This window comes from Oncorhynchus nerka, linkage group LG13 (genome assembly GCF_034236695.1).
Source record: "Oncorhynchus nerka isolate Pitt River linkage group LG13, Oner_Uvic_2.0, whole genome shotgun sequence".
Lineage (NCBI taxonomy): Eukaryota > Metazoa > Chordata > Actinopteri > Salmoniformes > Salmonidae > Oncorhynchus > Oncorhynchus nerka.
In genome coordinates, this window is record NC_088408.1 from 52,695,581 (window position 1) to 52,717,880 (window position 22,300).

Below are 22,300 nucleotides of genomic sequence, written 5' to 3' on the forward strand. Positions count from 1 at the left end.
CCTGTGCCAAAACATGGCTTGTGCTTAAGGAGCTGCATCCCGGGATATGTAGTCAGTCATTTAGCGACATACCTCCAATTCCAAATGCTTTTACCCATCAAAACACAACAAGGACCATGATGCTGCTCGAAATTGCGCATGGGATATCAGACAGCCGATAACCCGTCTATTATGCTACTTCGCTGAAATAAAAAGGTACCAGAAAACTGCGAGCGAACAACCATTGGAGCCACTTGAGAAAGTAATAAAGTAAAATATGTACTTTTTCCTGATTTGTGTAATTTAAAGGATGGGATGCATATCGAAGTGTTTCTCAATACACTCAATCCATAGGTTGCTTTCTGAGTCAGCCTGCCTGCTCGGCGCTTTGATTGAAACAATGCATACAAAGCTTAGTTAGCGAGGATTTGTTAGGCTAGTAGTTAACCTTAGCTAACGCTACATTTGTCGTATGCAAAGTTGAAATGGAAACCTAGTTATCGTTTCATATTATTTTCAGCGCTTCTACAACGCACTGGTCAGCATTTTAGTTGTACTTCACATGAACTAGTGTGTAAGTTAGCTATTTGCATTGCGTGCACATTTAGCATTTTGCCTATTGAGAGGCTAGTTACTGTAGCAAACAGCTATAGCATCCCCCTGCCCGCCATCTTTTTAAATGAATAGATGTGATGCACAACCATATGCACCCGGTAGCTAAATTGTAAATGGCTACTATTTTGTGAAATAAAGGGTGTACGCCCAGTCGAGTAACTAGCTAATCTGTCTACATTTAGCCATATGGATTTGTAATTGCTAAACGTGCCAGATTTTGGCGTAGTTTATTATCCTACAATGTGTACTTTTGTGAATGTTGATCTCTGCATCATTGCTGTTGCCCAGCGAAATGCTCACTTCTTTGCCCCTGTTAGAATTCCTAAGTGGTCTGTGTAGGCTACATTACTTTGGCTACATGTATGTGTACTCACATTTTAGATTCATTTGACTTTTAGTTTATTAGAATTTAGCCACCATAGCTCAGTCATTCTCATAAAATATTAGCCCAATTGACTCGAGATTTGACTACTGTCTGTGAGGATGGCATCTGAAGGTCTCATATTTTCTGAACAGCACTTTCAGAAAATTCTAATTCCAATATTTGACCATTTTGTTTGGCAGGGCACATACACCCAGGTGGTGATGGGATGTGTGTACTGCTGGAGGAATAATGAGCTGAAAGAGGAGCAAAGTATCTATTGAAAACACTAGACTCAGACGTTTTGTAGAACAGGGAAGAAGTGCTCTCCTGTTGCCAGTATGTCGGCTGTTCCTGCATCCGCCCCAGCACTTGTCAATCCCCCGCCACCAGAGTTCACCAACCCCAACAAGCCTGGCCGGAAAACAAACCAACTACAGTACATGCAGAACGTTGTGGTGAAGACTCTATGGAAGCATCAGTTTGCGTGGCCCTTTTACACACCTGTGGATGCCATCAAATTATGTCTCGCCGTAAGTCAATTCCACACTCAGTAGTTTTCTCTCTGTTATTGGTAGTCAGTATGGGGTACTAAAATCAGAGCCTTAATGCTAGAATCCTTAATTGAGACAATAACAAAGTGTGGACCCCCCCCCTCTGTTTTGGTAAAAAGCTGAGGAATGGACCTGGAGAAATGTAACCACTCTCAAATTCATAGACTGAGCTATGGATTCAAGGACTGACCATCCATAATATCAAATGCATAGTTTTAACCATGTTTTGAGGCTACAATGTTTGTTTACGTTTAACAAACATTGGAGTGAAACAGGCTTATATATTGGGTTTTGATGGGGTATGACAGTTGAACTATGCTCATGAGACATTTCTAAGTTATATTCTCCAAGAATCAGTGGGTATATGTCATTAATGTCTAAGTCTAAAATGTATGTAGTAACAAATGATTCTAGCTAACAATATTTGCCTCTGGGTAAAAGTAGGCTGTTGCATTTTAATATATACATTGTGTGGATGTGTGTACATTTTGGTGTTGTTCCTAACTAACCCTAACCCCTCATTGTTGAACAATCATAATCTTAAAACGTTTTCTTTATTTCCTGGCTGTTTTGTTATTGCTCATTCATAGTGAATTCTACTTCCCTCTTGATGCTGTCATACAGGACTATCATAAAGTTATCAAGAGCCCAATGGACATGGGAACAATAAAGAAGAGGCTAGAGAATAACTACTACTGGAGTGCCAGCGAGTGTATGCAGGACTTCAATACAATGTTTACTAACTGTTATATCTACAACAAGGTAAATTCTCCTTTGCCATTCATAAAAATATAGATGCGAAAAACAAGGTCTGCACTCAACAAGTAGTTCACAGAGCTTATTTCCTTTAGCAGTTTTTTCACTGGATCACATACAGATGTTTACACACACAATGTTTTTTCAGTGACATTGATGAAGACTTTTGGACTGTATTTTGACTCATTACGAGGAGGATGTATTTATACTTCCTCTAGTCAGTCTAGAGGTGCACCGTAGGCATTTTTAATAGCTGTGATGATTATGATCAAGTGAACCATCTGACCTTGTTCACCTTACTCTTGGCCCATAACTCATCCTTTCTTGTGTTCCCACAGCCTACAGATGACATTGTGCTGATGGCCCAAGCTCTAGAGAAGATATTCTTACAGAAAGTGGCCCAAATGCCTCAGGAGGAGGTGGAGCTGCTACCACCGGTGCCCAAAGTCAAAGCAGCCCGCAAACCAGGAGGGCCCGTTAGTGCAGGCAAGTCCAGCCTTTCACAGTTGATAGGGACTCATGCGCTGAGGAAATGTCTGTCATTTACACCTTTTTGCTTCCATCATCTTTCTTGCAGAGAGCCAAGCACAGGGTGAGTCGACGGATTCACCCCCATCTTCTTACCCCAGCTCCCCTCCACTTCTATCTCAGAATCCTGTCATAGCAGCCACGCCAATGCCAACCATTACATCTGTTACCCCTGTCCGAGCTGTGCCTACCGCTGCCTCCATGATGGCTGTGGTTCCAACGGCACAGCCAGTCATCAAAGTAAGTCCCAGAGAGACAGGCTGCTCTAGGGGGTCTTTTCATTTAGCTCTACAGTCTAACGGAGGATTCTTGTGGGGAGCGTATTTTACAGTTCTACTCGTCAAAATGTTGTCTTAGGATATAATCCATTAGAAATCTGAGAGAAATTCTAACATGCCATATATTGATGAAGAGAAGCAGGCTACTGATATATTTGCATTTGGACATTGTCATTTCCACAGAAAAAGGGGGTCAAGCGGAAAGCAGACACAACAACTCCCACCACCTCAGCAATCTCGGCCAGTAGAAGTGACTCCCCTACCCAGCTCCTAGAATCCAAACAGGAGAATGTCTTGTCCAGGCGGGAGAGCACAGTGCGGTCCGTCAAGCCCCCCAAGAAGGACACAGAGGATGGAGAGGCGCCCCTGCTCAGTGGCAAGAAAGGCAAGCTCGGCGAGCAGCTGAAGCACTGCGAAGTCATCCTGAAGGAGATGCTGTCCAAGAAGTACACGGCCCACGCTTGGCCTTTCTACAAGCCTGTAGATGCAGAAGCGCTAGAACTGCATGACTACCATGAGATAATCAAACACCCCATGGACCTGAGCACTGTCAAAGTAGGTTCCCTATTCACTCCCTCGACTCACTACTAACTCTTCTAAATTACCCTCCAAAGCCTGGCTGTCTACTTGGTGGAGGAAAATAATTTGACCAATGTTTTTATTTGGTGGTTAAGAATAGTTCACATGGAACTATCCCTCAACAACAGTCACTGCTAAGGGGAGGACAATTACATCTGTTTTGCTAATATATTTGTTTAGAGTTTTATAGAGATCTCTATCTCAATAATAAGGCTCTGACTGTTTGCTCTGTATTAACAGAAAAAAATGGACAGTCGAGATTACCAAGATGCCCAAAGCTTTGCGACAGACGTCCGGTTAATGTTTTCAAATTGCTACAAGTACAACCCCCCCGACCACGAGGTTGTTGCGATGGCCAGGAAGCTCCAGGTAGGGTAAGATTAATCAGATATTTACACCACCTCATTGGAGAGCTGTCGGTTGAACTACCCCTTGTCTTGTGTTTCTCAGGATGTGTTTGAGATGCGATTTGCCAAGATGCCGGACGAGCCCATCGAAGCCACCCAGCTCTCCACCATGCCGGTGGTAAGCAAGAGTACAGAGAGCAGTGAGAGCAGCGGCAACACCTCCAGTTCGGAGAGCTCCGACTCAGAGGAGGAGCGGGCCACGCGGCTCGCCGAACTGCAGGAACAGGTGGGTTCGGAACAGGTGGGTTCTCACAACCAAGGACCAAGATCCAAAACCCATGGATGGATGAACAGGGAGATGCCCCCCTCATGCCCCACTTCAGATTTAGACCGCTAACCCTTAAAAATCTAAGCCACTCCACGATGTTCAGAAATGATTTTCAGCAAGCCCTCCAGAGTAAAAGTGACATAGTTAACCCTCTGCCGCTACAAATGCTGAAATAAACTGTTAGAATAACTTGGTATTATGGCTTGCATGCTGAAACTGTAGAGCTCACATTTTTAGAGCAATGTTTTACATTTAATTCATACCAATGGTGATAGTTTTTAGCTCTAATGAAATAGTTTGTTGTGCTACTAGAATGTTAACATGATCTTTGGAGTTTTCTATCTTTGTCCCCTGATTTCCCCTTTGGCTTTCTTACCAGCAAATCACTGTGGAGCACCCCAATGGTAACAGGGCGGGGGGAAAAAACGGGTGTGCCAAACGTTTTCAGGTGATTTATCTCTTACTTCCCCGTCCCCACAAAACTTTTTATTTTTGTATTGCACCTTGTTGAAAGAGCGGTAGAGGGTTACATGTGGGGATGAGAACTATTAAACAGGTTGTAAGTGTGCTAAAGGTATTTCCCTCAGTAGTCAGCTTGCTCTTTGACATGTAGCCCTAGATATTCCTTTTTAAGGCTTTTTGTGAGATGCAGGTAGTTACTTTTTCTCCCATTGTCATTTTTTTTAGTGGTTTAAAAATGGGAAATGTTAGTTTTCATGGTGGTCACAGTGTTTGCTGGTGATGTTAGTGTTTTTTTTTTATGATACTGGCAATGATTTCAAATGCTTTTGTTGTGTTGTAGGTTCTTATTTCTTCCAAGTTGAATAACTCCTTAAAGAACAATGTCTTTGTGCTGAAGACAAGGAAGTGTCACTGAGAGCGTTCACAATTACATGTTATTCTTTTTCTGTTTTATATTACTTGTTTCTTCAAAAAGCAATCAGTCAATGCGTCACTTTGGGAGTCAGCGTTTGCTTATTGTTTTAAAGTTTTCGGTAGACAGCCACTACAGGCTGGTGGCCCGGTGTGCTTCTCTGACAGCTTTTTTCCAGGGGCCAATGGGAAATTATTTAACGAGACTCCTTTTTTTCCTTGCCAGTATAGTACTGTTTTTATGAGATCAATGACTGTACACTATTTACACACACACTCTTGATTGTTTCCTGAGCTTTCATTTGAGAATATATGTAGAAATATGAGTAGTGTATAGTTAATTAATGCACATACAATACATGAATAAGGTAACTTGAGGATGATTTAAGATGCAGCAACCCTTTAAAAGTTAAGTCAATCAAGCAAACCCATGAATTGGCTAGAAAATGAGACCCCTTCAAAGTCAATGGAAAATAAAACGTTCCTCCTAGGTCCAATATAACTGTCATAATTGTGACATAATGGTCCAAGACATTTTCTGCAACAGGTTACACATACCTACATCCCACAATAGCTAACCCTTGATGCCTGTATTTTTCCATCACTTCCAGTACCTTGTCCCAGTCTCTGCATCCGCTTTACCCTATATAAACCAACATCTGGGCTCATCGTGACTCTTTATTCTGCTTCTCTCCTCAGCTGAAGGCTGTTCATGAACAGCTGGCTGTTCTGTCGCAGGCCCCAGTAAGTAAACCAAAGAAAATGGAGAAAAAGCAAAAAGATAAGAAGAAAGACAAAGCCAACAAGGGGAAGGCTGATGACGAGAAGAAGCCCAAGTCAACACAGCAAACCAAGCCAGCTAATCAGAAGAAGGCTCCAGCCCGGAAACCAAACCGCACGGGGGCGGCTACCAGGTACTACTGCCCAGTCTTATCATACAGTGCCTTGAGAAAGTATTCACACCCCTTGACTTTTTCCAAATGTTGTTGTGTTTCAGCTTGAATTTAAACTTTTGTGTCACTGGCGTACACACACTACTGGAATTATGTTTTTAGAAATTAAAAATGAAAAGCTGAAATGTCTTGAGTCAATAATTATTTAAACCCTTTGTTATGGCAAGCCTAAATAAGTTCAGGAGTAAAAATGTACTCTGTGTGCAATAGTGTTTAACATGATTTTTGAATGACTACCTCATCTCTGTACCCCACACCTACAATTATCTGTAAGCTTCCTCAGTCGAGGAGTGAATTTCATACACAGATTTAATCACAAAGGCCAATGCTTCGCAAATGGTAGATGTGTAAAAAGCAGAAATTAAATATCCCTTTGAGCATGGTGAAGTTAATTACACTTTTGATGGTGAATCAATACACCCAGTCACTACAAAGATACATGCGTCCTTCCTAACTCAGTTACCAGAGAGGAAGGAAGCCGCTCAGGGATTTCACCATGAGGCCAATGGTGACTTGAAGTCAGTTATGGAGTTTAATGACTGCGATACGAGAAAACTGAGGATGGATCAACAACATTGTTTGCAGGCATCAAGGGTTAGCTATTGTGGAGTAACCACAATAATAACCTAAAATGACAAAGTGAAAAGAAGGAAGCCTGTACAGACTAAAAAATATTCCAAAACATGCATCAGATTTGCAAAAAGGCACTAAAGTAAAACTGCAAAAAAATTGGCAAAGAAATTTACTTGGTCTTGAATACAAACTGTTACGTTGGGGGCCAATCCAATACATCACTGAGTACCACTGTTCATGTTTTCAAGCATGTGGCTGCACCATGTTATGGGTATGATCGTCATCGGCAAGGACTAAGGAATTTTTTGAGGGGATAAAAATAAACGGAATAGAGCTAAGCACAGGCAAAATCCTAGAGGATAACTTGGTTCAGTCTGCTTTCCAACAGCCACTGGGAGACATTCACCTTTCAACTGGACAATAACCTAAAACACAAGACCAAATATACACTGGAGTTGCTTACCAAGACGACAATGAATGTTCCTGAGTGGCCTAGTTAGTTTTGACTTAAATTATTCTAACATGTATCGAATCGGGTGTGAATACTTATGTAAATTAGACTTTTGTATTTCATTTTCAATACATTTGCTACAAATTCTAAAAACATAGTTTCACGCCATCTTTATGCTCCGTTGTGTGTAAAAAAAATATCTAATACATTTTGAATTCAGGCTGTAACACAACAAAATGTGGAATAAGTTAAGGGATATGAATACTATCTGAAGGCACTGTATCCGTTTCAGAATTTGTCACAATTAATTTGCTCATTTACTGCAGGGAACTTGAACTTTTGGATGAATCATCATTATCCATGCCACTTGTTGTAACAGTGTTAAGCTCTGCTGTGTTACACTTTCCCCTTGTAGTCTGATCCAGATGTAAATCATCTGTACTTTAAACTTCTCTCAGTGGTAATTTGAGCATCCTGACAGAGGCAAAACCCGTAGGCCTATCAAAGATCTGACCAAAACATTTTCAGGCAAACAAAGAAAGGGACCAAGGTGGCGGTGGCGAACAACGAGTCTGAAGAGGAGCCGTCCCTTCCCATGTCATACGACGAGAAGCGCCAGCTTAGCCTGGACATCAACCGTCTTCCGGGTGAGAAGTTGGGTAGGGTGGTCCACATCATCCAGGCCCGGGAGCCTTCCCTGCGTGACTCCAATCCGGACGAGATAGAGATAGACTTTGAGACACTCAAGCCCTCTACCCTTCGTGAGCTCGAACGATACGTCAAGTCCTGTTTGCAAAAAAAGCAGCGGAAACTTTTACGTAAGTTGTGAGCTATTACTCTTGTTGTTTTTACAGATGCCTTTCTCCAGTCGCTAATGGTTACCTGGTTCTTCAGGGGTAAACCTCTTTTCTCTGCCTGTTTACTAAATGCTCCCTTGCGTTTGTTCCCCCCCTTTTTAGCACGGATGTTACTCACCCTCCCACCCTTTGCACATTGGCTTTTTGGTATTTTATTAGGATCCCCATTAGCTGTTGTGAAACCATCAGCTATTCTTCCTGGGGTCCACATGAAACATGACATATTACAGAACATAAATAGACAGGTAAAGCACAGAACAGAACTACATGAATTTTGAAACGGCACACACAGCCGACATTTCAATACATATACAAAAAATATCTAGGTGAAATAGGAAGAGGCGTTGTGCCGTAAGGTAGTGGTGAAACAGGTCAAGTGCTTGTTCACCCGCACGCAATTGCAAATAACCCATCCGCAACTGCTCAACTATATGTGATAAAGTGAAACTCTGAGGCCTGCACCCAATCTAACCCATAAATATAGAAAATGCGCTGTAGGCTACGGTCAGACTGCAGAACGATTTTTGGAGTGTGTATGCAGGATTATGTTTTGCCTGATTTAGATATGTTTCTGCTTATAATATCCAACATTTTGTTAGGCTATTTGTTAGTCAACTTGTCTATAATTAGATGTATGTAGCTTCTCTTTTGTCATGTGTTTCCCTAAAATACTAAATATACCCTTGCTCAACAGAATAATGTAATAGCTTGATAGAATGAATGCTTCAGTCTAGGTGACATCGATAAACTTTTCTCTGTCGTCTTTCGCAATGCTAAGACCTTTCGGGACTGGGGAGAAAATAAAATGCAATACAGTAAAAAAAACTAACGTAAGACTTTCTGTGAAAAATGTCCAAATGACATCAGTTTGATCAGTTGTAAGGAAAAATAATACTGTGAAAACGACCCAACGTTTTTCAGTTCGGCTTCGATGCATATTTTATGTGGTTGAAATTACCCAATCGTCGTACTTGATTAAATTAAAGATAACTAATAGAAAATGACTCAAGTAAAAGTTGAGTCACCAAGTGAAATTCTTGTTTAAAAGTATTTGATTTAAAATATACTTAAGTATCAAAAGTAAACGTATAAATAATTTTAAAAATCCTTATTAAGCAAACCAGACAGCACCGTTTTCTTGTTTAAAAAAAATAATATTTATTTACAGATAGCCAGGGAAACACTCCAACACTCAGACATAATTTACAAACAAAGCATGTGTGCTATGAGTCAGCCAGATCAGGGGCAATAGGGTTGACCAGGGATGTTCTCTTAATAAGTGTGCGAATTGGACCATTTCCCTGTCATGCTAAGCATTCAAAATGTAAAATGGGTGTCAGGGAAAATGTATGGAGTAAAAAGTACATTATTTTCTTTAGGAATATATTGAAGTAAAGGTTGTCAAAATTATAAATGGTGAAGTTCTGATACTTTAAAGTATTTTTACTTTAGTACTTTACATCACTTGTTGATATACTATCACCTTTTATGATGCTTTCATGATGAAGACAGCACCTCTAAAGATTGTATCTAACTGAGCATTGCATTCTCTCAAGATGCAGAAAGAAATCATATTTCTCTACTCCTGTTCCCAAGTCCAAATTTTGCGTACATTTGGTGTATAATTTTACTGCAAGGAATGCTTAGTTCTGCAGGAGTTATTATTAAGGCTAATGCCCTATTCGCTTTGGGACTAGTTGGTTATGTATTTATTATCACAGAATGTCTGTTAATCCAGAGGACGATACGGACAGGATATGTTTTTTCCAAACTGCCCCCTGTAATTTATTTTTTATATATACACACTACCGTTCAAAAGTTTGGGGTCACTTAGTAATTTCCTTGTCTTTGAAAGAAAAGCAACAAAAAAAAGTACATTAAAATAACATCAAATTGATCAGAAATACAGTGTAGGCATTGTTAATGTTGTAAATCACTATTGTAGCTGGAAACGGCTTATTTTCTTTATGGACTATCTACATAGGTGTATAGAGGCCCATTATCAGCAACTGTCACTCCTGTGGCACGTTGTGTTAGCTAATCCAAGTTTATCATTTTAAAAGGCTAATTGATCATTAGAAAACCCTTTTGCAATTACATTTGCACAGCTGAAAACTGTTGTTCTGATTTAGGAAGCAATAAAACTTTAAACTTGTTGTGTATCTGGAGCACCAGCATTTGTGAGTTAGATTTCAGGCTCAAAAAGGCTAGAAACAAAGACCTTTCTTCTGAAACTCGTCAGTCTAATCTTGTTCTGAAAAATGAAGGCGTGAAATTGCCAAGAAGCTGAAGATCTGGTACACGCTGTTTACTACTCCTTCACAGAACAGCGCAAACTGGCACTAACCAGAATAGAAAGAGTGGGAGGCCCCAGTGCACAACTGAGCAAGAGAACAAGTACATTAGAGTGTCAAGTTTGAGAAACAGACAAGTCCTCAACTGGCAGCTTTATTATATAGTACCCGCAAAACACCAGTCTCAACGTCAACAGTGTAGAGGCGATGCTTGAAGCACAGCGCTGTTTATGACTTCAAGCCTATCAACTCCCGAGATTAGGCTGGCAATACTGTAGTGCCTATAAAAACATCCAATAGTCAAAGGTATATGAAATACAAATGGTATAAAGAGAAATAGTCCTATAATAACTACAACCTAAAACTTCTTAACTGGGAATATTGAAGACTCATGTTAAAAGGAACCATCAGCTTCTATATGTTCTCATGTTCTGAGCAAGGAACTTAAACATTAGCTTTTTTACATGGCACATATCGCACTTTTATTTTCTTCTCCAACACTGTTTTTGCATTATTTAAACCAAATTGAACTTATTTCATTATTTATTTGAGACTAAATATATTTTTATTTATGTATTATATTAAGTTAAAATAAGTGTTCATTCAGTATTGTTGTAATTGTCATTATTACAAATATATAAAAATCGTCCGATTAATCGGTATCGGCTTTTTTGGTCCTCCAACAATCGGTTTCGGCGTTGAAAAATCATAATCGGTCGACCTCTAGTGTGTGTGTGTGTGTGTGTGTGTGTGTATGTGTATACACAGTTGAAGTCAGAAGCTTACATACACCTTAGCCAAATACATAAAAACGTAGTTTTTCACAATTCCTGACATTTAATCCTAGTAAAATTATTTTAAAAATGTGAAATGTCAGAATAATTGTGGAGAGAATGATTTATTAAAGCTTTTATTTCTTTCATCACATTCCCAGTAGGTCAGAAGTTTACATACACTCAAATAGTATTTGGTAGCATTGCCTTGAAATTGTTTAACTTGCAAAAGACCTGCAAAAGTTGGGTGAATTTTGGCCCATTCCTCCTGACAGAGCTGGTGTAACTGAGTCAGGTTTGTAGGCCTCCTTGCTCACACACTCTTTCAGTTCTGCCCACAAATTTTCTATAGGATTGAGGTCAGGGCTTTGTGATGGCCACTCCAATACCCTGACTTTGTTGTCCTTAAGCCATTTTGCCACAACTTTGGAAGTATGCTTGGGGTCATTGTCCATTTGGTAGACCCATTTGCACCAAGCTTTAACTGATGTCTTTAGATGTTCAATATAATCCACATAATTTTCCTCCCTTATGATGCCATCTATTTTGTGAAGTGCACCAGTCCCTCCTGCAGCAAAGCACCCCCACAACATGATGCTGCCACCCCCGTGCTCCACGGTTGGGATGGTGTTCTTCGGCTTGCAAACCTCCCTCTTTTTCCTCCAAACATAACGATGGTCATTATGGCCAAACAGTTCTATTTTTGTTTCATCAGACCAGAGGACATTTCTCCAAAAAGTACGATCTTTGTCCCCGTGTGCAGTTGCAAACCGTAGTCTGGCTTTTGTATGGTGGTTTTGGAGCAGTGGCTTCTTCCTTGCTGAGCGGCATTTCAGGTTATGTCGATATAGGACTCGTTTTACTGTGGATATATATACTTTAGTACCTGTTTCCTCAAGCATCTTCACAAGGTCCTTTGCTGTTGTTCTGGGATTGATTTCCACTTTTCCACACCAAAGTACGTTCAACTTAGGAGACGGAACTTGTCTCCTTCCTGAGCGGTATGACGTCTGCGTGGTCCCATGGTGTTTATTTGAGGTCAACCGATTATGATTTTTCAACGCCGATACCGATTATTGGAGGACCCAAAAAAAAGCCGATACCGATTAATCGGACAATCTTTTTTACATGTATTTATTTATTTGTAATAATTACAATTTCAACAATACTGAATGAACACTTTTATTTTTACTCAATATAATATATCAATAAAATACATTTTGCCCCAAAGGAAACATGTTCAATTTGGTTTAAATAATGCTAAAACAAAGTGTTGGGAGAAGAAAGTAAATGTTCAATATGTGCCATGTAAAAAAGCTAACATTTAAGTTCCTTGCTCAGAACATGAGAACATATGAAAGCTGGTGGTTCCTGTTAAAAGGACTTTATATAATATTCCCAGGTAAGAAGCTTAGGTTGTAGTTATTATAGGAGTTATAGGATTATCGAAATGATAGGACTAATGGACTATTTTTCTCTATACCATTTGTATTTCATATATCTTTGACTATTGGATGTTCTTATAGGCACTTTAGTATTGCCAGTGTAACAGTATAGCTTCTGTCCCTCTCCTCGCCCCTACCTGGGCTCGAACCAGGAACACATCGACAACAGCCACCCTCGAAGCATCATTACCCATCGCTCCACAAAATCTGCGGCCCTTGCAGAGCAAGGGGAACAGCTACTTCAAGGTCTCAGAGCGAGTTACGTCACCGATTGAAACGCTATTAGCGCGCACCCCGCTAACTAGCTAGCCATTTCACATCGGTTACACACTCCTAATCTCGGGAGTTGATAGGCTTGAAGTCATAAACAGCTCAATGCTTGAAGCACAACGAAGAGCTGCTGGCAAACACACTAAAGTGCTGTTTGAATGAATGCTTACGAGCCTGCTGCTGCCTACCACCGCTCAGTCAGACTGCTCTATCAAATATCAAATCATAGACTTAACATAATAACACACAGAAATACAATTCTTATGTCATTAATATGGTCGAATCTGGAAACTATAATTTCAAAAAGAAAATGTTTCTTCTTTCTGTGAAATACAGAACCTTTCCATATTTTATCTAACGGGTGGCATCCCAAAGTCTAAATATTGCTGTTATATTGTACAACCTTCAATGTTATGTCATAATTTATGTACAATTCAGGCAAATTAATTACGGTCTTTGTTAGGAATAAATGGTCTTGACACAGTTTGCAACGAGCCAGGCGGCCCAAACTGGTGCATATACACGGAAAGCAAGAAAAGTTACACAATTTCCCTAGTTAATTAAAAGAAAGTCATGTTAGCAGGCAATATCAACTAAATATGCAGGTTTAAAAATATATACCTGAGTATTGATTTTAAGAAAGGCGTTGATGTTTATGGTTAGGTACACATTGGTGCAACGACAGTGCTTTTTACGCGAATGCGCTTGTTAAATAACCGTTTGGCGAAGTAGACAATGATTCAATGAGAAATTAACTGGCACCGCATCGATTATATGCAACGCAGGACAAGCTAGGTAAACTAGTAATATCATCAACCATGTGTGGTTAACTAGTGATTATGTTAAGATTGATTGTTTTTTATAAGATAAGTTTAATGCTAGCTAGCACCTTACCTTGGCTCCTTGCTGCATAACAGGTAGTCAGCCTGCCACGCAGTCTCCTCGTGGAGTGCAATGTAATCGGCCATGATCGGTGTCCAAAAATGCTGATTACCGATTGTTATGAAAACTTGAAATCGGCCCTAATTAATCGGCCATTCCGATTAATAGGTCGACCTCTAGTGTTTATACTTGCGTACTATTGTTTGTACAAATGAATGTGGTACCTTCTGGCATTTGGAAATTGCTCCCAAGGATGAACCAAACTTGTGATCTACTATTTTTGCTGATTTCTTTTGATTTTCCCATGATGTCAAGCAAAGAGGCATTGAGTTTGAAGGTAGGGCTTGAAATACATTCACAGGTACACCTCCAATTGACTCAAATTATGTCAATTAGCCTATCAGAAGCTTCTAAAGCTGTTTAACCTGTTGCGACGAGCCATCCCGGATCCGGGATCGTGAATACAGCCTCAAGCTCATTACCATAACGCAACGTTAACTATTCATGAAAATCGCAAATGAAATGAAATCAATATGCTAGCTCTCAAGCTTAGATTTTTGTTAACAACACTGTCATCTCAGATTTTCAAAATATGCTTCTCAACCATTGCAAAACAAGCATTTGTGTAACACTATTGATAGCTAGCGTAGCATTTAGCGTAGCATTTAGCGTAGCATTTAGCGTTAGCATTCAGCAGGCAACATTTTCACAAAAACCAGAAAAACATTCAAATAAAATAATTTACCTTTGAAGAACAGATGTTTTCAATGAGGAGACTCTCAGTTAGATAGCAAATGTTCAGTTTTTACAAAAATATTATTTGTTTACGACAAATCGCTCCGTTTTCTGCGTCACGTTTAGCTACGAAAGAAACCTGTATCCAGGATTGTGTAAATCTATCCGCAAGCTCATTAGCATAACGCAACGTTAACTATTCATGAAAATCGCAAATGAAATGAAATAAATCTATTTGCTCTCAAGCTTAGCCTTTTGTTAACTGTCATCTCAGATTAAAAAAAAATATGCTTCTCAACCATTGCAAAACAAGCATTTGTGTAACACTATTGATAGCCTAGCATAGTATTATGCCTGACATTCAGCAAGCAACATTTTCACAAAAACCAGAAAAACATTCAAATAAAATCATTTACCTTTGAAGAACTTTGAAGAACTTCAGATGTTTTCAATGAGGAGACTCTCAGTTAGATTGCAAATGTTCCGTTTTTACAAAAATATTATTTGTGTTGACAAATCGCTCCGTTTTCTCCATCACGTTTGGGTAAGAAAGAAAACGAAAATTAAGTCATTAAAACGCAAACTTTTTTCCAAATTAACTCCATAATATCGACAGAAACATGGCAAACCGATGTTTAGAATCAATCCTCAAGGTGTTTTTCACATATCTATCGACGATAAATCCATAGTGACAGTTGACTTTCTCTTCTGAAGAAATGGAACGCACATGGACCTAGAGATTACGCAATAATTTCGACACAGGACACCGGGCGGACCCCTGGTAAATGTAGTCTCTTATGGTCAATCTTCCAATGATATGCCTACAAATACGTCACAATGCTGCAGACATCTTGGACGAACGGCAGAGAGCATAAGCTCGTTCACGGCACATTCACAGCCATATAAGGAGACGATAGAAAAACAGAGCTTCAAAAATTTTGCTCATTTCCTGTTTGAGTTTCCTCTTGGTTTCGCCTGTAGCATGAGTTCCGTGGCACTCACAGATAATATCTTTGCAGTTTTGAAAACGTCAGAGTGTTTTCCTTCCAAAGCTGCCAATTATATACATAGTCGAGCATCTTTTCATGACAAAATATTGGGCTTAAAACGGGCACGTTTTTTTATCCAATAATGACATAGCGCCCCCATAGGTTGAAGAGGTTAACCTGTTATGGCTGCAATCCCGATATCGGGATCGATATGACAACTACCAGTGAAAATAGAGGGTGTCAAATTCAAACACACAGAAATCTCATAATTACAATTCCTAAAATGTACATGTGTCTTATATCATTTTAAAGCTATTCTCGTTGTTAATCCCACCAAGTGTCTGATTTCAAATCAGCTTTTCAGCGAAAGCACTACAAACGATTATGTTAGGTCTCGACCAAACCACACAGCCATTTTCCAGCAAAATAAAGCATTCACAAAAAGCATAAATAAAGCTAAAATTAATCACTAACCTTGAATTATCTTCATCAGATGACACTCATAGGACTTCATGTTATACAATACATGCATGTTTTGTTTGATAAAGTTCATATTTATATAAAAAAAATCTGAGTTTACATTGGCTATTTAGATTCACTAGTTCCAAAAACATCAAGTGAATTTGCATAGTCACATCGTTTCAACAGAAATACTCATCATAAATGTAGATGATAATACAAGTTATACACATGGAATTATAGATACTATACCTCTCCTTAATGCAACCGCTTTGTCAGATTTCAAAATAAGTTTACGGAAAAAGCAACCCATGCAATAATCTGCAATACTCCGTGTTGGAGTCAACAGAAACCAGAAAATACACGATAAATGTTTCCTTACCTTTGATGAACTTCATCAGAATGCAGTCCTAGAAATCCCAGGTCCACAATAAATGCTTGATTTGTTCGAAAATGTCCATTATTTATGTCCAATTAGCTACTTTGGTTAGCGCGTTTGGTAAACAATTCCAAAGTCACAAAGCGCGTCCACTATAACGTGATGAAATGTCCAAAAGTTCCGTAACAGTCAGTAGAAACGATGTACTGAATCAATCTTTAGAATGTTGTTTACATATATCTTGAATAAAGTTCCAACTGGAGAATTAGAATTACTTCAGATGAGCGGTGGAACGCAAGTCCTTCCCCTGTGAACGTGCCTGGTGAAAGCATGGTCCACTCATGGCTGTGGTGACTATTTCCTGTGTCAGTCGACCCCCCTTCACATTAGTCATCAGACAAAGTTCTATTGACTGCTGACATCTAGTGGAAGGCATAGGAAGTGAAAACTCATCCATATCTCGCTGTAATTTCAATGAGACCATGGTTGAAAATCTGCCACCTCCAGAAAAAAACAAACAGGAAGTGGAATTTCTCAGGTTTCTGCCTGCTATATGAGTCCTGTTATACGCACAGACATAATTCAAACAGTTTTAGAAACTTCAGAGTGTTTTCTATCCAATACTAATAATAATATGTAAATATTAGCAACAATGACTGAGGAGCAGGCCATTTGATATGGGCACCTTTCATCCAAGCTACTCAATACTGCCCCTGCAGCCATAAAAAGTTAACCCACCGTTCCTAGGCCGTCATTGAAAATACGAATGTGTTCTTAACTGACTTGCCTAGTTAAATAAAGGTATAAAAAAAATCTGCAAAATCCGCGCCCAAAAATACAGATTTCTGATTGTTATGAACACTTGAAATCGGCCCTAATTATTTGGCCATTCCGATTAATCGGTAGACCTCTAGAATGTATATGTATGTATATGTGTGTGAGGATATGCGTGTATATTTATTAAACCGTTCAAAAGTTTGGGGTCACTTACAAATGTCCTTGTTTTTGAACGAAAAGCACATTTCTTGTCCATTAAAATAACATAAAATTGATCAGAAATACAGTGTAGACATTGTTAATGTTGTAAATTACTATTGCAGCTGGAAATGGCAGATTTTTTTAAATGGAATATCTGCATAGGCCTACAGAGGCCCATTGTCAGCAACAATCACTCCTGTGTTCCAATGTCACGTTGTGTTAGCTAATCCAAGTTCATAATTTTAAAAGGCTAATAGATAATTACAATTACGTTAGCACAGCTGAAAACTGTTGTACTGATTAAAGAAGCAATAAAACTGTCCTTCTTTAGAGTTGTTGAATATCTGGAGCATCAGCATTTGTGGGTTCGATTACAGGTTCAAAATGGCCAGAAACAAAGACCTTTCTTCTGAAACTCGTCAGTCTTTTCTTGTTCTGCGAAATGAAGGCTATTCCATGTGAGAAATTGCCAAGAAACTGAAGATTGCGTACACCGCTGTGTACTACTCCCTTCTCCCATTGATGCTCTCTGTGAAAAGGATGTTTATCTGTTTTCTGTAGTTGATATGTCTGGATTTGACTGTATGCGTCAGTATTAACTTTCCCCTTACCTCCTTCCTTCTCCTATGCAGAGAAGGCAGGCTCGGCGCCAGCAGGGGGCGCCTCTCGAATGAGTGGCAGCAGCAGCTCTTCTGACTCTGGCAGCAGCAGCTCCAGTGGCTCCAGCTCAGAAAGCAGTGACTCCGATTGATCAGAGAAAGACCCACATACAGTCCAGTCCCTCTCTTACCGTAGTTAATTTACCCCCCTTTCTAGCTAGTAGTCTACTCTCTTTTTTTTTCTTCCCCTGGATGACTTTTATAAGATAATGAAAAGACTTTCGATGACGAGGATATTGATAATGTTTTGTATTTAGAAATGCCTTTAAAGAAAAACATAGGAAACGTGTAAGAAGATATAGCTGACTGAACATAGTCAGGATTTGTTTTTGCTGGCCCTTAAAGGGAAATGCCTGGTATCACCAGAACAACATGCGTTTAGTTAATATTATAATTTTTTAAAGACTATGTTACATAAGTAGTAAACCGTTAAGAAACACTGAGATTGATTTTGGTTTGGACAAAATTGTCTCAAGGAACAAATATGGTCTTTCTCTTCCTGGGATGGCTGTTGCCTCTAGTTTGACCTTTGCCACCACACATTATTCCATTTTTTTTATTTCGGTTTTATGGATACAGCTATATTTAAGAAATTAAGATAATTATTTTTATGGTCATACATACAATTTTTATTGACAATGTAAAACAAATGGTTTTAACGATCATCTATAGAAGAGAATTGTTAACTGTTTATTTTTGTTCTCAATCTTCCATTCTCCATTCAGTGTTTGTAAATCTGTTGTCTCAAGGGTCTGTTCAATGTAGTTGACGGTTAACACTAGACTGCGATTGAGTGATACATTGACTTAATCATGGCCCTACTTGTATTTACTGAGTGTTTTATCTACACATTTATGGCAAAGTAAAGTTGCTGTTTGATACATTTTCTGATTGTCTTAAAGATTATTTTTGAGTCTCATGCTTTGATATTCTGTCCACAGTATGTGGTGGCATATACACATTCTCTTTTTGTAGCCAGTGTTAAATGCTCCCCTACTAAGATGTAACACACATCACACACTCTTGTGGTTTGTTTCCCAGCCTGTTTGTATATTTGGCATGTGCCATATCTGACAACTTTCATTATTGAATTTTTTAACTTTTTCCTTTGTCTGTGTTTGAGCTAGTCTTTCATTGAACATTATGGTTGTATTCCATATGTAGGTGAATTAACACTCACAGTATAGCCTGTTTCTTTTAAGAGTGGAGAGCAATGGGCTCTCTGTCTCCTCTGTGTAAACAACTAATCGCCACGTGTACAAAAACGTACACAAAACAGAAAATTAGAATCTAAAAGTAAATAATCGTATTGTTATTTTGTTCATATTTGAGCATTACAAAGACCTCTGTAAACAGAACTAGGTAGATGTGTCATAATGCACAACCTAGTCTTCCTTCCAAATTCAGAATCATGAATTCAAACTCCTTGTTTACCTTTTACAATACACCTGTTGTGACTGGATTTTTACAATTATGTATCTGTAATTTCTGAGATGGTAAGTGTATTTTCTATCAATTTTAGATAATTTACAACTGCAGTTCACGAAGCTGAGATCATTTGGTTAGTTGTTAGTAGTGGTGATGTTTTAAACTTGAACTGCTAAATCCCCATTAACCTCATTATACAGATTGACAACCTCTTACATAAAAAAAGCTGTTTTTGCCTGAGGGATGTCATACGAATTGTTTTCACCATATTCACTTATTTGTTCATTTTAGTTCTTGGTCAACATATAATAGATAATTTTTATATTTTAATAAAAATAATTTTATGTATTTGCATGCACTCCTGCTGTAACTTTCTGAAATATTTTTTAGCACTGTATTGTAACTTCTGTAGACATCAATCTTTGAGAACTAAAGATTTGTGTTGTAGTTTTAGGGTTTAAGGGTGAAATTACATAGGGATGCTGGGCAAACAAAAAGTTAATATTTGATGTAATTATTTACATGGGATACCATATTTTCTGAGTTCCTTTGTTTTCATAAATAAACCACATAAACGTACACGATTGTGAGCTCCTTTGTATCCCATCCACATCACAGCTGTTTAGGCCAATAACTGGCATAGCTATGTAAAAGGTTTGTGGTAAGTCAGAACTTATAGTAGTAGACAGACATTTAATTGAAAGAGCACACTTCTATTCCACATGACAGTACACATAATCAACCTCTACTTGCTGTTGGAACAGTTTGTTTATTTTTGTAATTGTTTCAGTTTGTCAGTTTACTTACGATAATACTGCATTGAAATGCAAAAAAATCTAGAAATTATACTGAGCTTATACTGCCATGCCCCAATACATACACAGGTAGCCTCTTTTAGAATCAGAGAATCATTCATCTCTAACATAACGTAGGCTCAGCATTCCTGAACAGTCTCATTACAAGTCAGAATGTTGAACAAACTTAATTTCAACTTACTTCACCTGTTGTCTGCTAATTTTTGTCCTTATGTCGGCGGTAATCTAATACAAAATCACACTTTATTTGGATGCTACAGAAAGTGTCATACTGTTGATAAGCAACTACTTGCTAATGTTACAGTTAGGGTTAGGTTTAGAATAAGGGTAAGGGTTAAGGTAAGTGATGAGCGATTAACCAACATTTCTGTTGTTTTTCCAGATTTAAAGCAACTAATAGTTTTGTTTTAGTTTTTTTCTCTGTGCTCTATGTGCACATTGCACAGTTTCTCTAGCGATAAATCAGATCCAGCCTGAACTGTGTAATGATAGTAGGGAGTTATAGTGCAGAAAACATGGTAATTACCTACAATGAACATAATCCATTGCACCCACTTGTCCGGTCTGTGTTTCTTTTATGCCTGCTAAACTCAGCAAAAAAATAAACATCCTCTCACTGTTAACTGCATTGCTTTTCAACAAACTTAACGTGTAAATATTTGTATGAACATAAGATTCAACTGAGACATAAACTGAACAAGTTCCACAGACATGTGACTAACAGAAATTGAATAATGTGTCCCTGAACAAAGTGGGGGTCAAAATCAAAAGTAAGTCAGTATCTGGTGTGGCCACCAGCTGCATTAAGTACTGCAGTGCATCTCCTCCTCATGGACTGTACCAGATTTGCCAGTTCTTTCTGTGAGATATTACCCCACTCTTCCACCAAGGCACTTGCAAGTTCCCGGACATTTCTTGGGGGAACGGCCCTACCCCTCACCCTCAGATCCAATAGGTCCCAGACGTGCTCAATGGGATTGAGATCAGGGCTCTTCGTTGGCCATGGCAGAACACTGATATTCCTGTCTTGCAGGAAATCACGCACCGAACGAGCAGTATGGCTGGTGGTAGTATTGTAATACTGCATGTTAGGATGAGCCTGCAGGAAGGGTACCACATGAGGGACAAGGATGTCTTCCCTGTAATGTACAGCGTTGAGATTGCCTGCATTGATAACAGGCTCAGTCTGATGATGCTGTGACACATCCCCCCAGACCACGATGGACCCTCCACCTCCAAGTCGATCCTGCTCCAGAGTACAGGCCTCGGTGTAACGCTCATTCCTTCAACGATAAATGCGAATCCGACCATCACCCCTGGTGAGAAAACCGTGACTCGTCAGTGAAGAGCACTTTTTGCCAGTGCTGTCTGGTCCAGCGACGGTGGGTTTGTGCCCATTGGCGACGTTGTTGCCGGTGATGTCTGATGAGGACATGCCTTACAACAGGCCTACAAACCCTCAGTCCAGCCTCTCTCAGCCTATTGCGGACAGTCTGAGCACTGATGGAGGGATTGTGCGTTCCTTGTGTAACTCAGGCAGTTGTTGTTGACATCCTGTACCTGTCCCGCAGGTGTGATGTTCGGTCCTGTGCAGGTGTTGTTACACGTGGTCTGCCACTGCAAGGACGATCAGCTGTCCTCGCAGTGCCTTATATTGGGGGCATAGGGGCTGTTTCGAAAGTTTAAAAAATACACATCTTTCCAAAACTTCATATGTGTGATTAGGCAACCCTCATGAACTGTAAATCAGTATTTTCTCACATCTTATTTCCAAGAAAAACTCACACACAAACACAGCAAGGACAGTGACACAATGTGGGGCTAACAGACACACAGAGCCTGCAATAGTTAGCTTTGTTCAAACTATCAAAGAACCGTCAGACCTAGAGCTCTGAAACTTTAGAAACCTGTTCTAGAGCTCAAGTCGATAGTGCACGGTGAGTTATGTGGCTCTAGACATTTAGAAAAGTCCCAGAGTCGCAAGACTAGGTGCATTGAAACCGCCTTGGCCCATAGAGACGGACCCTAACGTTTCTGTCCGATAGCTCATTCAAGGACCCCGTAGCAATGTTTTTAGTTTTTTTTTAAATAATGTAATAATGCTACCTTGCACTTTTAAATAAAGTATTTTTGTAGTGTTTCTCCAATATCAACCGTTGGCT

General features: G+C 39.3%; 1 protein-coding gene across 1 annotated transcript; it reads left to right on the forward strand.

The window, feature by feature from the left end:
- The first annotated feature begins 22 nt into the window (after positions 1-22).
- LOC115131862 (bromodomain-containing protein 3-like) lies at positions 23-19,902 on the forward strand. The gene is made up of 12 exons (XM_029663907.2): positions 23-241; positions 1,159-1,488; positions 2,134-2,271; positions 2,604-2,751; positions 2,843-3,033; positions 3,255-3,626; positions 3,891-4,019; positions 4,101-4,298; positions 4,705-4,773; positions 5,898-6,112; positions 7,704-7,993; positions 17,869-19,902. Exons 2-12 carry the CDS (start codon positions 1,297-1,299, stop codon positions 17,985-17,987), a joined length of 2,061 nt encoding a protein of 686 aa, XP_029519767.1. The 5' UTR covers positions 23-241; positions 1,159-1,296; the 3' UTR covers positions 17,988-19,902.
- Positions 19,903-22,300: the final 2,398 nt, after the last annotated feature.

What these genes read in the sequence shown, in the direction of transcription:
- LOC115131862 (XM_029663907.2), top strand. Translation starts at nt 1,297, where the DNA reads ATGTCGGCTGTTCCTGCATCCGCCCCAGCACTTGTCAATCCCCCGCCA. An exon ending in ACTGTTATATCTACAACAAG is followed by an intron (nt 2,272 to 2,603) that starts GTAAATTCTCCT and finishes GTGTTCCCACAG; the next exon opens with CCTACAGATGACATTGTGCT. An exon ending in AACAGGTGGGTTCGGAACAG is followed by an intron (nt 4,299 to 4,704) that starts GTGGGTTCTCAC and finishes CTTTCTTACCAG; the next exon opens with CAAATCACTGTGGAGCACCC.